Source organism: Crinia signifera, chromosome 1, assembly GCF_055691185.1.
Source record: "Crinia signifera chromosome 1, ASM5569118v1, whole genome shotgun sequence".
Classification (NCBI taxonomy): Eukaryota; Metazoa; Chordata; class Amphibia; order Anura; family Myobatrachidae; genus Crinia; species Crinia signifera.
Window position 1 is genome coordinate 177,105,903 of NC_139217.1, and position 23,369 is coordinate 177,129,271.

Consider the following 23,369-nt stretch of genomic DNA (forward strand, 5'->3'; position numbering starts at 1 on the left):
ATCGGACAAAAGATTTGAAGGCTAATTTATGCGCACATTTTAAGATCGCAGATCTTTCTAGTGTGTGGGCACCTTTAGGAATAGCAATAGTTTTAGCTGTATTCGGTGACAGCGCTGTACCCTGCACAAAGTCTTGGCTTGCAGATGGTTTGCTGGCAAATTGAGGTCTCTGTGTATTAAGTAGGAGATCTCAGGGGAGACAGACAGTGAACACATAATGGTGTCAGTATTACACTGGTTATGATATCTGATCGAAACCTATTCTTTTCATCTAGCACTGATTTATTTCACTGAGTAAAAACACCAAGTCAAGAGTTGAAGGTTAAAGCGCTTTTTGATATAATGCACTGTAGATGAAGTCAATCGATTGACAGACTCATGGTCAAGTGAGAGCTGCGCGGAATGAGAGGTAGACAGACAGACAGAGAGAGAGAGAGAGAGAGAGAGAGAGAGAGAGAGAGAGAGAGAGAGAGAGAGAGAGAGAGAGAGAGAGAGAGAGAGAGAGAGAGAGAGAGAGAGAGAGAGAGAGAGAGAGAGAGAGAGAGAGAGAGAGAGAGAGAGAGAATAGTTTGCAGAATAATTTAAAAAGTTGAGAAGAGGAGGAAAAGTGAGAGCAGGCTGAGGGGCGCTGTTGACGTGGTAATTAAAACATTGGGAAGATCTCGGTCAGGTCACCTCTTTTCTCAGATCAGAGACCTATCAGAAATTCTTTCAAGTGTCCTTCTGCGTCGCCAAAGATGACAACAGCAAATCAATAAGTGTTTGAAATGAAAAGGGATGCTGGCTAACCCCTGAGGCTACACAGCTCACATAGCCAGGCATCTTACTTGTTTCTCTGAACTTCTCAGATTCTTCCACAGAGCTCATCTGAAGAAGAAATAGCTTGTGGTCTCCAGACACAGGTACGTGGTTTGTGTGTACAGTGCTTGTGACTGTAGTATGTGGGCCTCAGGAAACCAATAGATGGGCCAGACCAGTCTTCTGTGAACCAGGACTGGGGCAACAAGTCATTTCAGCAGACTGGTCACATCTGATCACTTACTACCCTCAACAAATAGCTTTGCAGGTAGATAGATAGACAGATAGATAGATAGATAGATAGATAGATAGATAGATAGATAGATAGATAGATAGATAGATAGACAGACAGACAGACAGACAGACAGACAGAGAGAGAGAGAGAGATATCCTTATATATATATATATATATATATATATATATATATATATATATATATATATATATATGTCAGAATATCAAGCAATATTTCCTATATCATAATGCTACATAGATGCTGCTGTGGTGAATTGGGCATTGGGAGAAATTCACCTGCTATTTAACCCTTGCAGCAGCTCCAATAGGAGCTCGGCATACGGCTCATTAGGCATGCGGTCTTCCGAACAACATCAATGTGTGTATATCAGAGTCCTTGCTCAGGAGGTGGGAATCGCCATTCCCTTCTTGTTCTAATACCCAGCTCCGTTATTATTGCACATCCATAATAAAGAGGCAATCATCTATATCTCTTCTTTTGGCAGCAAATGGCCCGTACACCAGGATGCAATAATATATTAAAAACAATTAAATATTACTAAAACACGAGAGCATTTGGGTTGTATTGTGCAGCGAAAAGCACAAAGGGCAGATAATTTTAATTTATATGCAGATCCATTAAGCTCCTAAATGTTTTCTTTTTTTTTTTTCTATCTGTGATTTTGTTATAGGCGCTGCATGGATGGGTAACCCTGAATGAGCACATTATCACTACAGGGATGACAATTTCGAACAGCCGCCCAATCGATACTGTTTGGAGTTGTTAAACAGATAGCGATTTACTATTTACATATACCTGCTTGTTGTCAAGTATCTAGTTAAGAAAATGCCTGCTTGGGTATAGATCATAATCCATCATTGATGAAAGTAAAGTGTAAGTGGACCCCATAGCTCTCACTAATAGGAAATCACAGCCAATAAAATCACTTCTAGACCTGCACAAGTAGACAAGTGTAATTGCTACACAATTGTAGGGATTTGGCTTCCAACATATTTTCTAATTATGCTGTTGATGGTGATTATTACCTTATAGTATGCAGTAGCCTGGTGATAATTCCTCTATTCATGCTACTGGTAGTAATTATTACTCTATATTAATAATGTTGTTGATAATAATTCATATATATTAAATATGCCTGGTGATTAGAACATTTTACTTAAGCAAATGAATGGTGGTTTAATTTATAGTAATTATGCTTAAGCTGTTCACTGTTTATGTATGCTATTGACTAGTGGTTATTACTCTGTGTGCTGTTTATTGGGTAACTATTACTCTGATAATCATGCTGTTAATTGGTGATTAATTCTCCTAAAAACATGTCCATGCTTCCATTCTGCAAGCATGATCAATTTGGATAGGGGTGCGTAGTGTGTATATGTTTATATATATATATATATATATATATATATATATATATATATATATATATATATATATATACACACACACACACACACACATAATGTGTGCATGGTATATAGGCATATATTCCAGACAAAGCTATTGCTGCAATGTGTGACCTTGAAATGTAAGATTAGATTATGTCATCTTCATGCTGAGCCCAACTGCCTGGCTGCTGTAATTCCATAGATTTCCCTGTGTGTAGTCTGTGGCTGTGCCTGAGAGCAGTGCCCTATAATGTGAGAATGCATGGCCTGTCTGCACGGGCATTATATGGTTAGTGCATTACACTGGCACAGAGAAGCCAAGAGTCAGAAGCCAATGTCTGAAGTCTCCAGTCTCCTTCTATAGTTTGCGCAGACCACATGACCCTATGTTTCCTGGCAGCATATCTAATGCTGTATTCCCTGGTGGTTCGGGGACATTAATTAGATCTTTAATGGGAGTATGACTAAAAATGTAGAAGAAGGATTAGGAGCGTGAAACGTATGTCCAGCCTGTTCCTTACACTCGAGGAGGAGATGAAAATCATGCAGGATCGTCTGTTTCTTTACGGGCCATTTCCATTTCCACCAGCTGCTCTCTTCAGCTGCATACTGTGTTATGGGACAGTCACAGTCAGTTCTGTCTGACTCACACACTACGGATTTACTGACACTGCATGATCCACACATTACACTATGGATTTACTGACAATTTCTAACCTGCACCTTATACTATGAATTTACTGGCCCTGCCTTACCTGCAGCCTGCACTATAAGCTTACTGACACTGCCTGACCTCTACCCTACACTATAGGCTTACTGACACTTCATGACCTGGACCTTACACTATATGGACTTACTCATACTGCCAGATCAGCACCTTATTCTATGGATTTACTGACAATTACTGACTTGCACCCTATACAATGAATTCACTGATACCTAATGACCTTCTCATTTGCACCTTACAGTATGTACTTACTGACACTGCCTGACCTGCACCTCACGCTATGTATTTACTGACACCTGCACCTTACACCATGAACGTACTGACATTGCCTGGCCTGCATCTTACATTATGGAATTACTGTCACTTGCCATTTTCATTATAGACTGACTGACACTGAAACCTGCTGCACCTTACACTCTAAATTTACTGACACCTACTGACCTTGCACTATGGATTTACTCACCTACTCCTCACAACATGGACAGAGACATCGCCTGACATGCACTTCACACATATGAACAGGCTGGTGGACCCTGACCTGTAACTGACACACTGGCTAGACTGACCCTACCGTCCAGCATCACACATGATTATTAGACTGACCCATCTTAACCTGCATGTTACATACCAGCTACAGACTAACATAATCTTACCTGTCACCTGCACAATACAAACTATGTACAGTCTGGGTGGCACAGAAATACCTGTCACCTACACACTATGTACACACTGACAATTGACAACCTATAGAAAGATTATATGACAACAGGGATCTGCACCTCGCCATATCCACTACAATATAATGAGTACAATGAGGCAACACAGACAGAAATAACCCTTGCTGCCTACTGTTCCCCACACAGACCTCAGCAATGCCTAGTCTGTACTGAATTACTGGATGCTCTGGTCCTTTCTGAGTTGTATTTATCATCATTGCACATAACTATCACAGTAAATATAACATTGGTGCTAAGTAACCGGTACATAGTTAGACAAAACTGGTACATAACACAGTGATATTGTAGCAAATATTACTGAGCCAAGAAAGATTATGATTTATTTGCCAGAATACCAAAATTCACTTATATATGTCCAACAGCAGCCCTAGCAAGCTAATTGTATATATATTATTGCTGGCTTGTACATGACTATAAGGCACTGCAGAGCCTTGGCTGCTCTGCAGAGCCTGTCCATCTTTACAGTATGAGATAGCTGTGTCTGCTGCTACTGTAGAATTCTTCAGATAGTTTATCGCCGGATCAATCACACAGCCACTGTCTGCTGATGGAACCAATAACATTATCTACACTACAAAGCACTGGGAAAGTTAGCTGGCTTCACTATGGTTTACGTTTATTCGTTGCCGTTATAGCATTGGTGGGTGGATGGTTTTTTTTTTTTTTTTTGTAAAGTATTTTTTTTTTTAAATAATAATTCTTTAAGGTATTATTTTTGTTGTGCTTTTATAAAGAGGTTTCCGTTGACGAAGATTAAAGATCGTTTTAATGGAAGTGGTAGCTCGTTAGAACATTAAAAATAAAAAATTCAGGAATCTAAAATAAACCATTGCTGGAAAGCAATAATCATCCCAAATAAGGCGTTTAGTATTATTGGATGGCTTAATTAAAACATGAAATAAAATCGATCAGATTTGCTCTCTCTAAATGGTAAAACATCGAATTAATATAATTATCTCTACCTGCTTTGGAAACATTATATCTAAAAATTATAATTATTATATTTTTGATAGCCTTTTATAGTATGAAGTTACACAAATATATTGTCACTACACTATTTATATTGATTCATTGTAAAGTATACAATATTTATGATGATATTTTATTATTATTATTATTATTATTATTATTATTATTAATAATAATAATAACAATAATAATATATGTGCCAGATACAAGTTTGTGTGTCTGTATGTAGTGTAAATCTCCCATGTATCACTAAAAAGATTACTATATAACGTGCAGCTGCTGCATAATATTCTTACTACACATTTTGTGCCCCTTTTTTCAAAATAAAAAAAAAATGCCCCAGGGACAGCTTGCTGGTTGCTCCTACAGCATTACACATTCTACACTTACACTTTATTAGGGTCTTGTTAATAGCAATTTGTCTTTAGTGATTCATTCACAGAGCCCTCTAATGTCATATGCTATACACCAGCAGTGATGGCCTTCAGTCTTACATGGAGCAGCCTGGGAACAGGCAGAACGCCCACAACCTGCACCCCAAAACGATGTTATTTTAACCTATTAATACATATACTAACTGCCCTTGGACTATTTTTGGCTGGAACACAAGCAACAAATTGAATCCTTAAAATTATTATACCATAACGTGTCAGGTATACACGTATACACGTATACATCAGGTATACACATATTTTAAAAAAATGATGGTTTGCTTTATATGAGTATGTTATTTTTATGAATACAGTGAGATATATATATATATATATATATATATATATATATATATATATATATAGTCTTAAAACAGACACACCTTTTATATAATGCAGGATAAATGACAATTTAAACAAATGTATATAATAAACACCTGCCATCATCATATTTATTCTATCTTTTGGAAGCCACATACAGCCATTTATATACTTAATTCACATAAATACATATGAAAATATGTAATTAATATTTGTCCAAGAAGTGTTATTGTGTTCAATATTCCTCGTGGTAATTACTATCATAATTAATGTCACCACTCTTTTATGAGATTTAACTTAAGTCTAATGTTGACAACTGGACACGTACATTGCTAGTGTATTGATAATTCCATATCACTACTTATTAAGTTTCTCGAGGTTTTTTTTTTTTTTATTATTATTATTATTATTATCTTTAACGACTGCCCCTTTGGTTTAAATGCCATTTTCTAGATATTTTTGCTTTCTCCCGAGCTGATGATGAGATTGTAGTGTGATCCCTTTCCATCCCTCCCTCTGTGTGATCCCTATGCATCCCTCCCTCTGTGTGACCCTCTCCCCTCCTGCTCTGCTGAGTGAGTTTGGAGGAATCTCTGTGACGTCACGCCATTCCCACTGCAGAGAGGGAGAGAGAGACAGAGAGAGAGAGAGAGAGAGAGAGAGACCCGGGAACAGACACCTCTCATCTAACAGCCTTATCAGGAACCCCAAAGGAACTTGGGACATTGCTTTTGGTTTCTTTTGCATTGGATTCTTCAGTTTGCGCCTGGTGCTGTGTGATCCCATATGCAGAGCCCGCAGTGAGGATTTCTGCCTAGCAAGAAGCAGAGGTTCTCTGCAAGCCCATCCGGTAAGTACAGCAGACAATCCTACTGCAATCTAAAACTGGGAGATCAGGAAAGTTCATACATTTCTTCCACCCTGGCCTTGTACTCAGCGAGGGCTCCTGACATAATCCCTTATGCTGCATCTACCATGCATGCAATTCAGAGAGGAACCATGTGCACTGTATGTAACATCGCTATCTTTACTTTATATGATTATTCTACAATACTAACTATATGGGAATTATCACCCCTTGCTGGGAGGCTGCTATGCCTTGCTACATACAACCAGTTAGGCCGCCTGACTATTTCACTTTCCATTACATTAATACCTTAATAATACCGTTTAGTGAACTCTAGCAACTGGGAATTATAATTGCCCACACACTTGGCCTTTAATGCATTTTAAAAAGGTATAAAGTGCAATTAGGTGAGATGAGGTCTAGGAGTGCCACAGATACCTACAGTCTGTTTCCCCAGCTACATGGTGGGTGCAGTGCTGTCTGGATTAGCAAAGGGAGAGCTCCAGGACTTCCCCTTACGCTGTGTTACAATGTCAGGCAAGTTTCTTACAGAAGACAAAGTAAATCCAGATGGTTTGAGATCTGAAGACTGTTAACACGATACTGATATGTGTGAAATATTATTCAATGTGCAGCAGACATGAAGTTACATATGGCAATCCCTTCTTTAACGGCTACACAGAAGTGGACTGCAATAGCAGTAGTAAGGCCGTATAATACATACATTTGGGTGGAAGCTACTGAACAGCTGGGGTAAAGTATGTGAGTTGTGCTTTTGTTAATGAAGCATGAAAGAATACTATTTGAATTGTAAAAGGAAATAATGTGAAGGTTAGTAGTAGGGTGGCCTGCAGGTTGGTGGTCCAATCCCAAGTGTTTACAACATGGTGCTAGATAGGCCTGCTATCTGTGTTCTCACACTCTCCACACATTGCTAGCAGCTACCTGTAACATCTCTCTGATAATCGTTACACTGTGTAGTGTGTGTGTAGCAATGTATGCCTTTGTATCCCACACAATATTTTTATACTGACATCTATCTATCTATCTATCTATCTATCTATCTATCCTGTATGTGTGTGTGTGTGTGTGTGTGTGTGTGTGTGTGTGTGTGTGTGTGTGTGTGTGTGTGTGTATGTATATATATATATATATATATATATATATATTTCATCTATCTATTAACATTTACGTATGTATCTGTATTGATATGTGTGCCTAACATAATCTTGTGTCTGATGTAGTGTAAATTAGTGTGAGTCTGTTTACATCAATACACACTCTACTTATAAACTGTATGTATATATATTTATATACGTGTGTGTATATTTACGCAGACACATGAAGTATGTGTGTATAACCATGTACAAACACTTTGAAAGCTGTATGTTATGTGTGTTTTTGCCCCTGTGTGTCTGCCATACCTGCAAAGCGTTATTACATAAAATATATGTTTAATGCGTTTTTAATGAACAAGCAAATAAATACGTCTATAAAAGTAAATGTTGAACTTGAGTTTGTGTAACTATTATTAGACAATAAACCAGTGTTACTTTTCTCCAAGCACACGTGCTATAATCAATATTGTCTGACAAATGATACAACTCTGTGATAAGATAACGTGGGCAGTGCTGACCATAAAGTGAGCAAAATAAAAAATGATCATTGTAATTATTAGGCCGTAGATCCAGGTTAAAAATATGCATCAATCCAGACATCAAGTAATTATTCACCCAGTGCAGACATTAAAGGAGAGAAAAAAAGATTAGAGATGATGACATGCAAATTTCCTCTGAAATTATCATAAGTAAACATTCCAATCCTGGGCTAATAAAATCCCATCTGTGTTACTTCATATCGAGTTAGCAGAGAGATGTGATAATGAATTTTGTAATATCTCACGAACAGACATCTCAATCAGGCACTAATCCTGCGATTTTACTGCAGAATCATTCACTTGTGGGCCAGCCAAACTTCTGCTCCTCATTGGCACAAATATGGGAAAATCCAGGCGCATCACAGTGTAGAAGGAACACTGAAAATAGTAAATATATCATGACTGCTGCTTGGTGAGCTGGGAGGGACAGATCATCATTCCATGTCATTGTTGCCATACCACAAAAAAAGCAGTTGCACAATTATTAACCTCATTATAATTTTAACAAAAAAATCAACAACACAGAACATCAAGAAACACACAAGGCTTTTTACATGTGGTGTTGTAGTGACAAGGACCAGAGTGCCAAGCTAACAACAGCCAGAGTGTTCCTCTAGCTGTGTACGCTAGATAATATTAATGTATATTTATGTAGTACAGCACAAAAAGCTATGTACCATTGTTCTTCCTGCACACATATCCGTGTAACGCCATCAAACTGCTTCTGTAGGCCGGAGTCTCACCTAGGTGATCCCTCATTAATTGAAATGTAATTTAACAAATGCGCCACCACTCAGTAATAGAAGTGATCGCCCTCCCTATAATTAGGTAATGTTTTCCTGGAAGATAATGACATAAATAAAGGAGCAGAAGCACATCCCTGAAGTATGGAAAACTGCAAGAAGTCAACAGTAATAATTAAGATTTTGTATTGAGCAACTTCAAATAGGGATATGTGTTTTTACACACACACACACACACACACACAAACACACACACATTATATTCACAGTACATAAATACACACACGCATTATGTGGTCTAGAAACTTTGTTTTGAAATGCGTTTTGATATTCAAATGTTAAAACATTTACTATTTACGTCCATATTTGCGTGGGTGTATAACGGTATTTTTATGCTGCGATTTAGCAAACTTAAAAAAAAAATTTCCCAATTCTGCCTGTACTGGTTCAGACAAATGGATGTGCTGTTTTAGCTATAACCATACTTTTTTAATATATAGATAGATGATAGATCGACAGATAGATAGATAGATAGATAGATAGATAGATAGATAGATAGATAGATAGATAGATAAATAGATAAATAGATAAATAGATACGATAGATAGATAGATAGATAGATAGATAGATAGATAGATAGATAGATAGATAGATAGATATGGAGTGAGTGTTGTGTGTGACGCGATCTTACTAAAAGCATATATACTGTATATTTAATAATAAGCATTTCTTTCATTTACAATATTTTGCAGACAAGGAGACCATCAGTATACGAAATAATGGAGACTAACTGTCGCAAGCTGGTGACCGCCTGTGTCCAAATAGGTAAAAACTATTATTATTATTATTATTATTATTATTATTATTATTATTTGAACAAATAATAATTGAACTGTTGGTCTTTACAATACGAGCGTAGCGTTCAATACATACCTGGAAACAACAAAAGTCTAATAAAGTGAACAGCGCATATAACAGTTGCCTGGGCCTCAGCTAGACTAGTGATAGTCAGGAGAGGAGGGTAGAATGCCCCTAACCTAGACTGTGACAGAGGATAGTCCCCCACCTCCTGTAGTAAGCCCCATGTCTAAATCTCCTTTCTGTCTGAAATCAGGAGTTCAGCCCTCTGCAGTGGAGTGTCGCTTCTCTAAGGAACCTGATATGAAGAAAGGTGATTTCTCTACTACAGAGGGGACCATAATCAGCAGGAAAGAAACAGGGAAGCTGTTTGGCAGACTGCATCAGAGTGCCAGTGGTAAGATGTTTTACTAGCCTTACACTGGGCATATAATGTAGTGGCTATCCGTCTAATAGAAAAATAGCACACTGTCCCAGGAAGGGGGGGGGGGGGCTTCAATTATTGCTGAAACTGGTTTCCCCATCATTTAATGCGACTCGAGAATTTTTCCCAAACGTACTGATATTATAACAAATGCAGCATTACCTGCTCACCAGTATTCACCCACAACGCCGACATCTCAGAAGCTCCACATATCTGTGCCTAGTATTGGTTAAACATTTCCATCCCTTGTGCACATCAGAAATTAGCTAAGAAAATTAGTATGAGACGAGAGAATATAGTAATTTAATTTATTGAGCTAAGGGGAAGGAGAAAACAATGAAATAGTTCACTAAAGAACGTATTTTACCATCTAGAAGCCTGGGCCTGCTCTCCAGGCGAGCAGCTGCTTTCCCAGTTATGATCCTAAGGCGCCCTCTGCCGTCAGACAGCGGTAGTGACGATATGTGTAGTGACGATACGTTCCCTATTGCTCTAGACAAGTGGTCATGTTGCAGGGTTTTGCTGTTATTGATGTCTTTGCGGGTTTTTTTTTTATTATTGCACAATAAAACGTTGTTGATCTATGAAAAATTCCAGAGCAAATGATTTATGTGTTCAGTATTCCTCGTGCAATAAATTGGGTCAAATGAATTGGCTATTCTAGTAAATAAATACACAATTAAATTATTAATAGAGCGACATTTCTATATTTTATCATTTGTATAAAAACTGATAACTATGGTACGCCTTAATCTAATAAGGCTAGGGCACCTGGATTCACTTCTAAACAGGATAGCAACGTCACAATCAATTGCTCGTGCCCTTATTTATTTATTTACTTATTTATTGTGTGGTTTAAATGATATCACTCGTAGCAACAAATGTAACATATTGCTTGATTGTGCTGATGAGAATAGGGGTCTGATTATCTTTTACTCAAGGCATTATTGTATTCCCATCTTGTGCTAAATAAATAAAAGCAGCCGTTCTGTAGAGAGCTGGGGACTTATTTGTGTTATTCTGTCACTGTAGAAATCAGATGATGATCCCCGCCTGGTCTGCAACCCCATTCATTTATGCGGTGGGGAATAACAATGTCCCCCTTCAAATGGACAGGTGGTCTTAATCACAGGACACAACTCAAACGATTGGGCTTTGCAATAAATTTATGGGCTCATTGCAGGAAAGAATGATCCTACCAGCTATGTCTAAATGTGATATTCCATATGTTACATGACATCCTGACTTTTACTTTCCACGCCGAAAACAAATGAATGATGGTTTTCGACACTATTTATTATGAGACACGATCGTTGGAGAACGTGTAAAATTCCCGGTGTCTTAAAAACTTAATAAGTACACTTTTTTTTAATATCTATTGGTATAATGTAGCATTTGGCATGAAAATTCAATTGCCAGATAAAAATACATCTTCGTTCTACGCGCAAACTTAAAAAAAAAAAGGATGTTCCATTCCAGTAAGAAATGGCAGCATCGATTCTGTATATGGGTATTTGACTTTTAATTCTAGTTTTACTTGTGTATATTGGATTATATGGGTATGTGATTAGATAGTTATTAGTCACGCCTGTTATTGGGTAAATCGGTACCCACGCGTGCCTATACACCACCCCAGCCCCTCTGTAATCGTTAATGTCCTATATTTGGATTTTCAGAGGCCAATTCTGTCATACACTTCATGCAAGAAGAGTTGCGATAATTTACACAAGGCGGAGCATTTGTTGCCGTGCAATTCAATTATTTTGCATTGTTATTTCTGTAACAATAGAATAGAACTTTTATTTTGTTCTTCGTTTTACTGTACAATATTTTGTCGGTTCTTTCTCTAATTTGTGCCGTTTTATAGCTTTGATCTTTAAAACCTAATGCAAAATAAGTGAATCTAATATAATAGTTCTTCCATTGCGCGACTTTTAGAAATGAATAACTAGATGTATAGCCCGCGACTTTTAGAAATGAATAACTAGATGTATGGCCACATTTAATTCAGTTAACAGGTGAGAATGAAGAAAACACTGCTATTGGCCGCTGCTTATAATGTTTTCCTTATTTACATATTTAATCACATTGCCTTAGATTTCTGCGCTCTGGAAATGTAGACTACTGATCTCTCCGCTCAGCGGTTATTTAACTAACATTAATTAATGCCGATCTAATTAGAAACATAGTGTGTCTGCTATGCCAGCCTTGTCTGTAAGTGTCTCAGTAAAACTTATTTGGTGTTAGCTGTTTTCCTCCTCTCTCCTGCTTACCAATAATATATGCAGAGTAGCTGGGATGACTCGGGGGAACAAGAAATGTATGAGCAAAGCTTTTTCCGTGAGCAGGAATATACTAATGGAACATTGTGATGTCTTCTTAATCCTATGTAAAAAGCATTGTCTTTTACCTAATATTGACTGAATGGTAATTAATGGCTCTCCATCTAGGAGAATGAGCAGTAATCCACGATATGTGGAAGAGTGAAAGACAATGTTATCAGGCTGCAAAGGCCCCACCAACATCAATTTATCTATTAAGGGAATATTATGCCAATAAACTGTATGAATGACATTTGGGCTGTACAAAGGGCAACAGGCACTACATTAAACTGGAGCATCAGCTAACAGATCCTGCCTTTCTACAGCCTTTAATGCTGTCACGTTATATCATCTTAAATCACACGCCATCATGTCCAATTACTGTGTAATAAATTATATTCTTTAATATTCTTGATTGTTTCAGCTAATGTTTTAAACGCAGGAACGGTCAAGAGCTGCACCTGCATTATTATTTCTGGAGTTAATGTCTATTGGAATAGCATATTTTGCAAATAGAGGTTTTTGGATGGAAATAGAATTGCAGTGTAGTTCTGGTACCATAAATATTAGGTTATGAAGGGTAGAGTAGGAGGTTAACAAAATAACCTGTTCAAATATGGTTTCAAAATGTGATTTCTGCCCAGTGGTGATCTTTACATGAGCTAAGTTTATGTTACCGGTAGTGTTAAAGGTTTCTTAAAATTCTCCCATGGGAAACAACCAATAATTTTAAAGGAAATTAGTAGGTTTTAATGGGGTGTGATTAAAAGAGCACGCCTGGAGTTTTGTCAAATAGATACATTGTTAGAGGTATGTCTCAAAAAACTGTAATTATGTTAATTAATTACGTTTTCCTACCCATATATATATATTATTATTATTATTATTATTATTATTATTATTATTATTATTATTTTAAAGGTGTTTGGGAGAGTTGTACGTTTCATGTTTGTATTCAATCTAATAAATAAATGCACTTCAGACACCTTTTCAGATTATTATTATTATTATTATTATTATTCAGAATGTATGCATTATAAATAGCAATAAAGCACAAGGAAATCTTTCAAGTTCCAAATCATGGCCTTACTATATATATATATATAATTAATCTGCTGCTGCGCCTTTCTTGATTTTTAATTAAATATAATTTTCGTTTTCTTTAAATGCTAAAATTAATTGGCACATAGGAATAAATACGACTAATGTTGTGCATATATGCATATTATATGGGATATATACCATATGTACAGCCACAGCAGGCTCTAGTAATATAGAGTAAGTGTAGTATTTTGGGAAAATAGAGTATTTTCATTTACAAGTTCTGGGTAACATTACTTTATTACTGCTATTATACAATAAAACATAATTGGCTTATTAGTGTTTGTATTCATTTCAGCTACACCCTATATTTAAGAGATGACACAATGTCAATTATGTTTGGCAATCGTTTGATTTTCCATTTTTGACAATATATGTTTTAATATCTTCATGAAAATACATTTTAATTAGCACCAGATATAATGTAGGAATTATTTAATGCAGTCACCAAACATTTCACCCGCTAGGACTAGGGTTATGTTTGCAAGAGGGAAATTCGAATAAACTGAAATATTAAGCACTTTCTATGGTAAGATGTATGTGTTACAGGGGTGTATCTCCAATAAATGGTCTGTTATTAAGATCAATATTAATGTTGTGCCCCGTAGGCTCTGACAGATCTGTGTATATGTAGGAGGGCAGAGTAATGACGCTTTAGTATACATATCACATTTGTAGTGGTTTGTTTATCGTATTGGACACAGTTTTTCCTAGTATGAGTTATGCTGCGAGTTACAAAGATTATGTTATTAACCTTGTTGAAGTGTATGATTCCTATCACACCAAAGGTTGTATTCCTATTCCCAAACTCTCATTTGCATGTATAATAGACTCCAGTATACTGTTGACTTTCTTTAAAATACTTGTTTTACAGGATACAATACAATAATCTTTATTTATATATAGGAGGGAGAGAAAAGGGGGAGAAGGAGAGAGGGGGGGGGAGAGAGAGAGAGAGAGAGAGAGAGAGAGAGAGAGAGAGAGAGAGAGAGAGAGAGAGAGAGATAGAGATTGTAAAAAATCGTCCCTGGACACAAGAGCTTACAATTAAGCATACTAGTAAACACGTCATACCCGACACGTCATACCCTGACAGATTGTATATTTATATAAAGAATGACCATTTTAATTGATTTATTTATGTAGTGGTCTTTTTCATTTATATAGACCCCTATGTAAATGTTAACATTTGAATATGCTTCCTACTAATATACTGATCTTGCATAGACAGTATTACATGAATGATTTCACTCCTGTCACTTCTCTTCCACTGCAAGGGCCCACCCCCACTGATCACACCACCCACTCCTGGCAGAGGACAGATATATTTAATAAACAAATAGTCAAAGATTGATCCAAATTCATATTGACTTTGTTATAGGTCATCAACTGTAGTGCAGAATCTGGAAATATTTACTTTACACATATACTGTATGATCTGGTGGGAATTAGAGGGAATTCAATAAGAATACGGCTAGGACCAATCTAAACCCCTTTTTAAAAGACTTAAGCAAATTAGAGTCTTATAAGATTAAAAGGCACTACACACGTAACAGCATTGTCTGTATCTGACGCTGTGGGGTCTGAGAGATACTGTGTCACATCTCAGGGATAAAACGCGTCATTTCAGCGGAAGGTAATGAACAGAATCCAAATTCATTTAAGGTAATTTGATTTTGATCTATCTGAATAGATAGATAGATAGATAGATAGATAGATAGATAGATAGATAGATAGATAGATAGATAGATAATAGATGGATGGATGGATGGATGGATGGATGGATAGATAGATATTTACAGACGATAGATAGATAGATAAATAGATAGATAGATAGATAGATAGATAGATAGATAGATAGATAGATAGATAGATAGATAGATAGATAGATAGATAGATAGATAATAGATGGATGGATGGATGGATGGATGGATGGGTAGATAGATAGATAGATAGATATTTACAGACGATAGATAGATAGATAGATAGATAGATAGATAGATAGATAGATAGATAGATAGATAGATAGATTATGATAGATAGATAGATAGATAGATAGATAGATAGATAGATAGATAGATAGATAGATAGATAGATTAGACAGATAGATAGATAGATTATTATAGATAGATAGATAGATAGATAGATAGATATGAAACAGAATAAATACAGTTATGATTGATGGATGATGATCCATAAATATACTAAACCTTGGTTGTATTATAATTGTGACATGTACCCTGATAAAGATGACTGTTGGTGTATCTGGCAGTCTAGGCTGTGGTGGGGGGATTGGGGTGAGTGGGACAGCCTGCAGACATTGATATATGAAGCTTTTCTTTAGCGATGCTTGTGATTGTCAGACATGTCTATGAGGCGCAATGTACATAAATGGAATATAAAATACAAAATTGAGTTGTATAAAAAGGAATTATTTCCCCCGAGAGCTGTCATAAAGTTGTCAGGCGATAATATGCTGGGCTCCTGCGCTGCGTTACATGTCTGAGGAAATACACAAACCTGGTATGAAGAAGGTCAGATACTGAGCTATCAGGACCCAGAACGCCCTCTTGATTTCTGCTGCCTTTTTGGCTGCTCAGTGTCAGTATTTATGGGGAGTTTAGCTGTCATCGTACCATAAACATATATAGCATCGTAAATAGGTATTGGACCTGCAACGTGACTTAATATAGTAATGCAAGACGTATATGCTCTGTGTATAGCTGTAAATATTAGGATTCATTTTTGCCTTCGTTGCACACTTATGATCAGTGATAGCATTGCATGCAACTATGCAGATTGGCTGTTTTGTATAAGTTATATCGGAAATAACATGCATTATGACGTATATTTTATCATGCTGAATACCAAACCATTATCATATGTTTAATGGATAGTTAATATCTGGCATGAATCGCTTCGGTCAGGTTTTCTATGGCTAATTCGGAGAGACTGTTGCGGTGCATCTCCCCTGCTGCACAGTACCTTCCTTACAATTAGGGAAGAAGTCAAGCTGTAGGCCCGCCCTGCTAGAGTGCGGATTGGTGTCTATAATTACGGTAGCGCCGTCAGTGAGCGGCGGGCAGAGGGAGACTGTGATTGGCTGTGTCGCGCAGGCCGGGGAGTGCGGGCAGTGTGGAGGGAGGGAGTGTGGGTGACGTCGAGCAGTTGTGTAGGGGAGGGAGCCTGTGATTGGCTATGACGCGCAGTGCTGGGAGTGCAGACAGTAGAGGAGGGGGTGAGTGTGAGTGACGTCAGGGAGCTGGGTAGGACAAATCTCTGGTTTTAAGATGTTAGTCAAACAGGGAAGCGACTGAGCCACTGCTGAATCTCCATTGTCACTTGTGAAAGTGCAGCCCTGTGTTGGAGATAGTGCATGGGATCAGCATCTTGCTGTTGGATACAGTGGTGTTGCTTCCCACTGACACTTCATATACCTCCCCTAATGTCCACTCATTCAGCTACATCATGCAATGCTTGGTAGCTCAGTAGAAGAATCTTTCTGCACCAGTCCTTCTAGCTTCCAGTATCTCCTGTACCAGAGAGAAGGAGGAACAGAAAGTAATATCTGCCTAATGACTGTAGTGGACTCAGCAGGACTTAAAAATAAGGCTCCTTAAGCCTGCACTTAACAAGTGACTTGCTGAAACTATTCCACCCAGCCTGTGCTGCTGCATAGTACTTATATCTATATTTTGGTGCCACCAGTTGGACACACAGTGGAATTGAATCTCACTGCAAGCTATAGAGGATTTTTCTCTTGTAATCCAAGCACCTTTTTTTTTTTTTTTTTTTTTTTAATCTGAATTGGATATTTTTTTTGGAAGCCTGCTCTCTTATACACCCACACACACCTGATCGATGAACTCTATGAAAGACCCTTTACATTTGGATCATTTGGCCGGGAGTAAACTGGCTTCAGCCTCTTCCCATCATCAGGCAGTGACTCTTGTCTCCATGGCGTCCTCACTGGGGCAACGGTCTGGGGAGTGCAAGCAGAGGCTGGAGGTCCATACAATCTCGGACACCTCCAGCCCAGAGGCTGCAGGTAAGAATCGGCCCAGACCACACACCCACACAAGTACCATAGACTTACAATACACCCTCTGACATAGCTCTTTAAAATAAGACTTCGGCATTATATTCTCCAGAGAGAAGTATCTCGATTGTATTTTATATATTAGCTTGCATACTTGTCACTTATCATTTCCTTGTAGCAAAACAAGTCTCTTGGGAATTATTGTGCCTTTGCCTCCTGCAGAATCCTGCGCGTTATTATGTAGGATGACATATCTCCAGCTAGTTTGTGTCATCTGATGCCATGTACAACTATTGTTGCAAGTAACTTATTTACAATGAACAAATAATATGAATAGAGCGCTGTTGAGTATGTTGGCGCTATATAATGAAATGTTGGTAAAATGTTGCTGATAAAGGCTCAACAGACTTCAGGATTACTCTATGTATTCACATCTCTTCTTGAATTGACCTACCATAAGGTCCCTGTAAATATTGTGTTATGTGACTTTAATTGTAATGCATCCTATTTTACAACCGTATTATAAATTATAATAAATAGCCAATTACTACAACTTGTCATAAATAGTGAGTCAACTAATTCTGCGTGTGTTGCTGTTCCTTGGACATCTGACTCATGGTATGCTGCTGCGCACCTTCTAGAAATAAAAAAAAGAAATCCTGCAGATAATTAGGGAAATAAATTAGTAAGGATTACTTGGGCGCAATAAACACATCAAAATGACTGCAGCTAAATGAATAAAGCAGAATGGACTTGCTGTGCGGGTTACTTTACATCAGAGATTTCTAGCTGCACCTGCATAATTAGGGCACAGGGGTGTTTGTTTATTTTATTAAGGAGATCATTGTAAGAAGTTGGGTTATTCTGTTTTAATAAATCTCTGTAGAATTTGTGCATTAGTCCCAGCCAGGGGAGAACAATCCACAGCCCTAAGGTATTGAGGATTTACAGGATTTGTACAAGAACCCTCTGAGTGCTACACCAGGCCAGAAGGGCAAAACTCATTAGTCACTGCCTGTTGTATTATTCGTATTCACCCTGCGCCTCTTCAATTTATAGGGGAAAATAAATAATGTGTATACTGATGCCTGTTTCTGCAGATAAGGACAAAAATCACCAAAGTAAAAATGACGATACCAGCGCTGATGACCCATCCAAGAAGAAGAGACAGCGCAGACAGAGGACTCACTTCACCAGCCAACAACTGCAGGAATTAGAGGCCACTTTCCAGAGGAACCGCTACCCTGACATGTCCACGAGGGAAGAGATCGCTGTGTGGACCAACCTCACCGAGGCCAGAGTCAGGGTAAGTACAACTGTACTCACACTTCAATCATCGGAGGCCTAGACAGCATAAACAACAACATAACCTAGACACACGACACTGTGCAGTGTCTCATATATATATATATATATATATATATATATATATATATATATATATATATATATCATACACGGCATTTAGCTTAGAAAATGTGCTAAAATAATAATAAATATTGTTTAATGTATAAATGCATAATGAAAAGGGATATAGAATTTATTATATCTAATTTATACTCGCTCTGGGAATTAAAGTTATGTGCCACATTCCTTGTAGTCCTGAGATTTAAAAATGCTGCTGAATGCCATTAAAATATGTAATAATATGTAAAGAAAATATGTAATATCGCACGCACGTAGCATAAAATAAACCCAGTGTTTAAAGTAAAACATCCCTTCATTCAAATAATCCCGGTTTATACACTATAGCTGTGCTGCAATGAATGCGCTTTGAAACATCTGCGCGACAAGTAGAATATAAATTCATAATTATGTGGCATTTCTACATGCAAAATGCCTTTAAGTTGTCTCTTGGGAGAACCACAACAGGATTGTTTCCACCATATGTGGATTTTATTGCTTATAACTGATATTTGTAATCTTACACATGTTCAAAGAGAACGAAATATCAGTGTGTGTCTGGTAAATTATATTTTAGCAGTGCTAGACTGATTTCAAGAGTTATGCTTGCTGTGCAAACCCAACCAGGGTGCATATAATCTCTGCTTTGCAAAAGATAAGATTTATAGCACCTAAAACTATAGGCTTGTGGGTGAATGGGGCCTTGAACGCAATTTGTGTGTTCTTTCTAAACTTTGTTGGTGAAGTCATTTGTGTCAGGGACAAAGTAGATTCAAATATTAACAAAGCAATCGTCTTGAAGTATGTAAACAATATCTTAGGTAGTATTACCTAAGGCCTGTGATAATAAATAATCCCACTAAGGTTACACCTAGGTCTACGTTTTATGGTGCTGTGATCAAATTTAAATCCTTGAAAAGGAATGCCATATGGACTAGCATTCATGCAATTTATTTCAGAATATGTGAATAAATGAGATATACAACACATTTTATTATACAGATAAAAAGTGCAGTGTAATTGCAAGCAAGTCTTTCGTGGGCAATGGAGTGGAAAGCAGGATGTGTTATCAGGGCGGATTCATTATATCTTTTCAGCTCAAATTAGCAACATTTTGGGAATCTAAAGACTGCCTAATGTGGTTCTTGTCAATTGAGTGCTAGGGATTAATGGTACAGTTAACAGCGATCTGTAATGTACAACATGATTTGTGTAAACAGGGGAGACTGAGGGACTACTCCAATACACAAACTCTCTCTGCGGGAGGGTGACTGACAATTCAGACACCCAGGATGTGTATTGCAGATCTCTCCATTGTCTACAGGGAGGACTCAGGGATCTCACTCTAACACGTAGTTAAAAGACAAGTCTTGCCAACAAGCCAGAGAGGACAAGTTGGGTCAGAAGTTTCTTTCAGTCACTGCAGATTAGCACAGGGAGGATCTGTAGAGGTCTCATAGCAAACATTTGTTCTCCATCCTGCCTGAGCAGAGGCATGCTGCTGCTCACTTGACGAGTCTATGATGTCTCACAAAGAAATGCGGCATTTTTTTTGCTGTTGCAGGGAGCGATCTATCTTCTATAAAGCTTGGTAAATGGAATTACTTTCACAATCTTGCAACCTGTTCAAATGAAATATCTAGGTCTAACTTTTTCCATGACCTTTTGTCTCAAATTCGTTTATTCTGAATTATTTATTGAGCTTTTGTCCTGGATCTACAGGTTCAGTTTATTTAATGGAGGAAAAAGGGTACTTGCAATTATAAGTGAACCAGGCTTGTATAATTCACAGTATCACCAGATATAAATATAAAGATAGATAGATAGATAGATAGATAGATAGATAGATAGATAGATAGATAGATAGATAGATCTTATTCGCGATAATAAATTGTATTGTGGGTGTTTGTTGTGGCTCCCATGAAACGGCAGATAAATGTGAAGACAGACTATATATATATATATAGTATGTTGCCCCAGACAATGGGGTGTTGTGTGACACGTGTAAGCTGTGGAGCACAGGTGACCTGGGTGTTATATTTAATTGCAGGTTTGGTTCAAGAACCGCAGAGCTAAATGGAGAAAGAGGGAGAGGAACCAGCAAGCAGAGCTGTGCAAAAATGGCTTTGGGCCTCAGTTCAATGGGCTCATGCAACCGTATGACGACATGTACCCAGGCTACTCCTACAACAACTGGGCAGCCAAGGGCCTGACCTCGGCCTCTCTTTCCACCAAAAGTTTCCCTTTCTTCAACTCTATGAATGTCAACCCTTTATCCTCACAGAGTATGTTTTCTTCCCCCAACTCCATCTCTTCCATGAGTATGTCCTCAAGTATGGTGCCCTCTGCTGTCACCGGGGTGCCAGGCTCCAGTCTCAACAGCTTGAATAACCTGAACAACTTGAGCAACCCCTCTCTGAATTCAGCCGTGCCAACACCAGCCTGCCCCTACGCCCCTCCAACACCCCCTTATGTCTACAGGGACACATGTAACTCCAGCCTGGCAAGCCTTAGACTCAAAGCCAAGCAGCACTCTAGTTTTGGATATGCCAGTGTTCAAAACCCAGGATCCAATCTCAGTGCGTGTCAGTATGCGGTGGACAGACCCGTGTGATGTATATTATATGTGCATGTATAAATGCTGCCTGGGAACCATCCTTTCTTCAAAGACTTATAATATCTGGACTCTAGAAAGACCTTAAGGGAAAAAGAAACGTTTAACTGCGAAACTCAGATGTGTCTTCTTTTCAAGGAATCGGCTGCAGTGATTTCTTTGAAAGTATTAAAAGACACCAACAGGACACTGATACATATATATATATGGACACGTTTGACTGGATATTATATTTGAATGATACTATAAGCTTGTTCATTTTTTTTTCTTAAGTTTAGCTTTGTTGAAAAACAAAAGGACTGAAAGGATGTATATATATATATTGAAATGTCAAATTAATTTTATAAAAAGCAGTTGTCGATCAGATCTTTACAGTGTTAATATGCACCAGGCTTTAATCAAATAAAGCATGCAAACGGAGCCAGAGCAGAACCGGCTTCCAGGTGAATGTATATAACAAAAGCGACACTGTAGTTCTGACCTATTAAAACGTCGTGTGCATCAACATAGAATAGTACATCTGGTGGGTGCCCCTGTTGTTTCAGAAACAAACAAAAAAAATGCAACTTCAAATTTTATGTGCATTACTTTTTTTTTTTTTTTTTATTGTTATTCATTTTGCAAATAGATGTTTAAACACAACCTGTGTTTTATCTCCCGTGGATCAGAAAAAAATGCAGATCCCCCCCCCCCCCCCCCCCCCCCCCCCCTCTGTCTGAAATGATGAAATGAAAGCACAGAACATTGTAAAAAGTACCCCGGTCCCCACACCAACCCCGACCCAATTACAAGTTGTCCACTTCTGTCCCGTAGCCTCCTCACACAAGAAAACCCGCTGGACTTTTGCATATAGAAGTGTAATTATTTATTTGTTGAATTTCTATAACGCTGGTTGATATATAATTGAACAATCCGGTTGTAAAATGAATTCTAATGTATTGTTTTAAGATTATTTGGCTAAAAAAGAAAATGCCGCTTTAACAATAAACGTATCTCTTCGGGAAAACAGGCTGTCTTGTGTCCAAAAAAAATCAGCACAGATCTTATGCAAAGTATAGACCACATACATACATACAATCTATCTATCTATCTATCTATCTAACTATCTATCTATCTATCTATCTATCTATCTATCTATCTATCTATCTATCTATCTATCTACAATGTGCAAGCCCCTTAAAATTTCTAATATGCATATACGTATGCTTGTTGAATTCACATAAATAAACTTGAAAAGTCACTTTTTAAAAGAAAAAAAGAAAAACTATAATTGAGTCAACAATGAAAATTATTTTATTAGTTTTAAGAACGAAAAAACGCAGCTTTTTTCGCAATGCAACTGCAATATAAATCAGAATAGCATTAATTACTATTACTAAAGTAAATGAGGCAGAAAGGCCTCCATTGGAAAATAGTAAGTATATATATATATATATATATATATATATATATATATATATATATATGTCGCCGTATACAAACCAGTAGAGCCCTCACTTGTGTCCCTGTTGTTCAGTATACAGTCTCCCCGGCTCTCTGTAATTCTGTAATCCATACGGGGTCATTGTTCCAGCCGCAATGATCCACGGTTACCCCGCACTAAAATCTGATACGAGCATTTCTTTACTGCTTTATTACCAAGGTTTGTACATTAACCTCTGAAGACTTGTGAGTGCGGCTGCCAGGTGGCACAGAGACTGCTAACCCCCCATCCCCTTGCCTTGTATTTGGGG

At 37.7% G+C, this 23,369-nt stretch overlaps 1 protein-coding gene across 5 annotated transcripts; it reads left to right on the forward strand.

Annotated features, from left to right (window-relative positions):
• The first annotated feature begins 856 nt into the window (after positions 1-856).
• Positions 857-22,320, forward strand: PITX2 (paired like homeodomain 2). 5 transcript variants are annotated; one of them, XM_083178041.1, is made up of 5 exons: positions 871-902; positions 9,628-9,700; positions 9,990-10,130; positions 18,719-18,924; positions 21,073-22,320. In XM_083178041.1, the coding sequence occupies exons 2-5, from the start codon at positions 9,655-9,657 to the stop codon at positions 21,634-21,636; spliced, it is 957 nt and encodes a 318-aa protein (XP_083034167.1). In that variant the 5' UTR covers positions 871-902; positions 9,628-9,654; the 3' UTR covers positions 21,637-22,320. The 5 variants fall into 5 exon arrangements, with proteins under 5 accessions (XP_083034176.1, XP_083034167.1, XP_083034144.1 ...); XM_083178018.1 differs by lacking the exon at positions 871-902 and adding an exon at positions 6,249-6,478; XM_083178050.1 differs by lacking the exon at positions 9,990-10,130 and having other exon boundaries at positions 857-902.
• The last annotated feature ends 1,049 nt before the right edge of the window (positions 22,321-23,369 follow it).

What these genes read in the sequence shown, in the direction of transcription:
- PITX2 (XM_083178041.1), top strand. Translation starts at nt 9,655, where the DNA reads ATGGAGACTAACTGTCGCAAGCTGGTGACCGCCTGTGTCCAAATAG. An exon ending in GACCGCCTGTGTCCAAATAG is followed by an intron (nt 9,701 to 9,989) that starts GTAAAAACTATT and finishes GTCTGAAATCAG; the next exon opens with GAGTTCAGCCCTCTGCAGTG. An exon ending in ACTGCATCAGAGTGCCAGTG is followed by an intron (nt 10,131 to 18,718) that starts GTAAGATGTTTT and finishes CTGTTTCTGCAG; the next exon opens with ATAAGGACAAAAATCACCAA.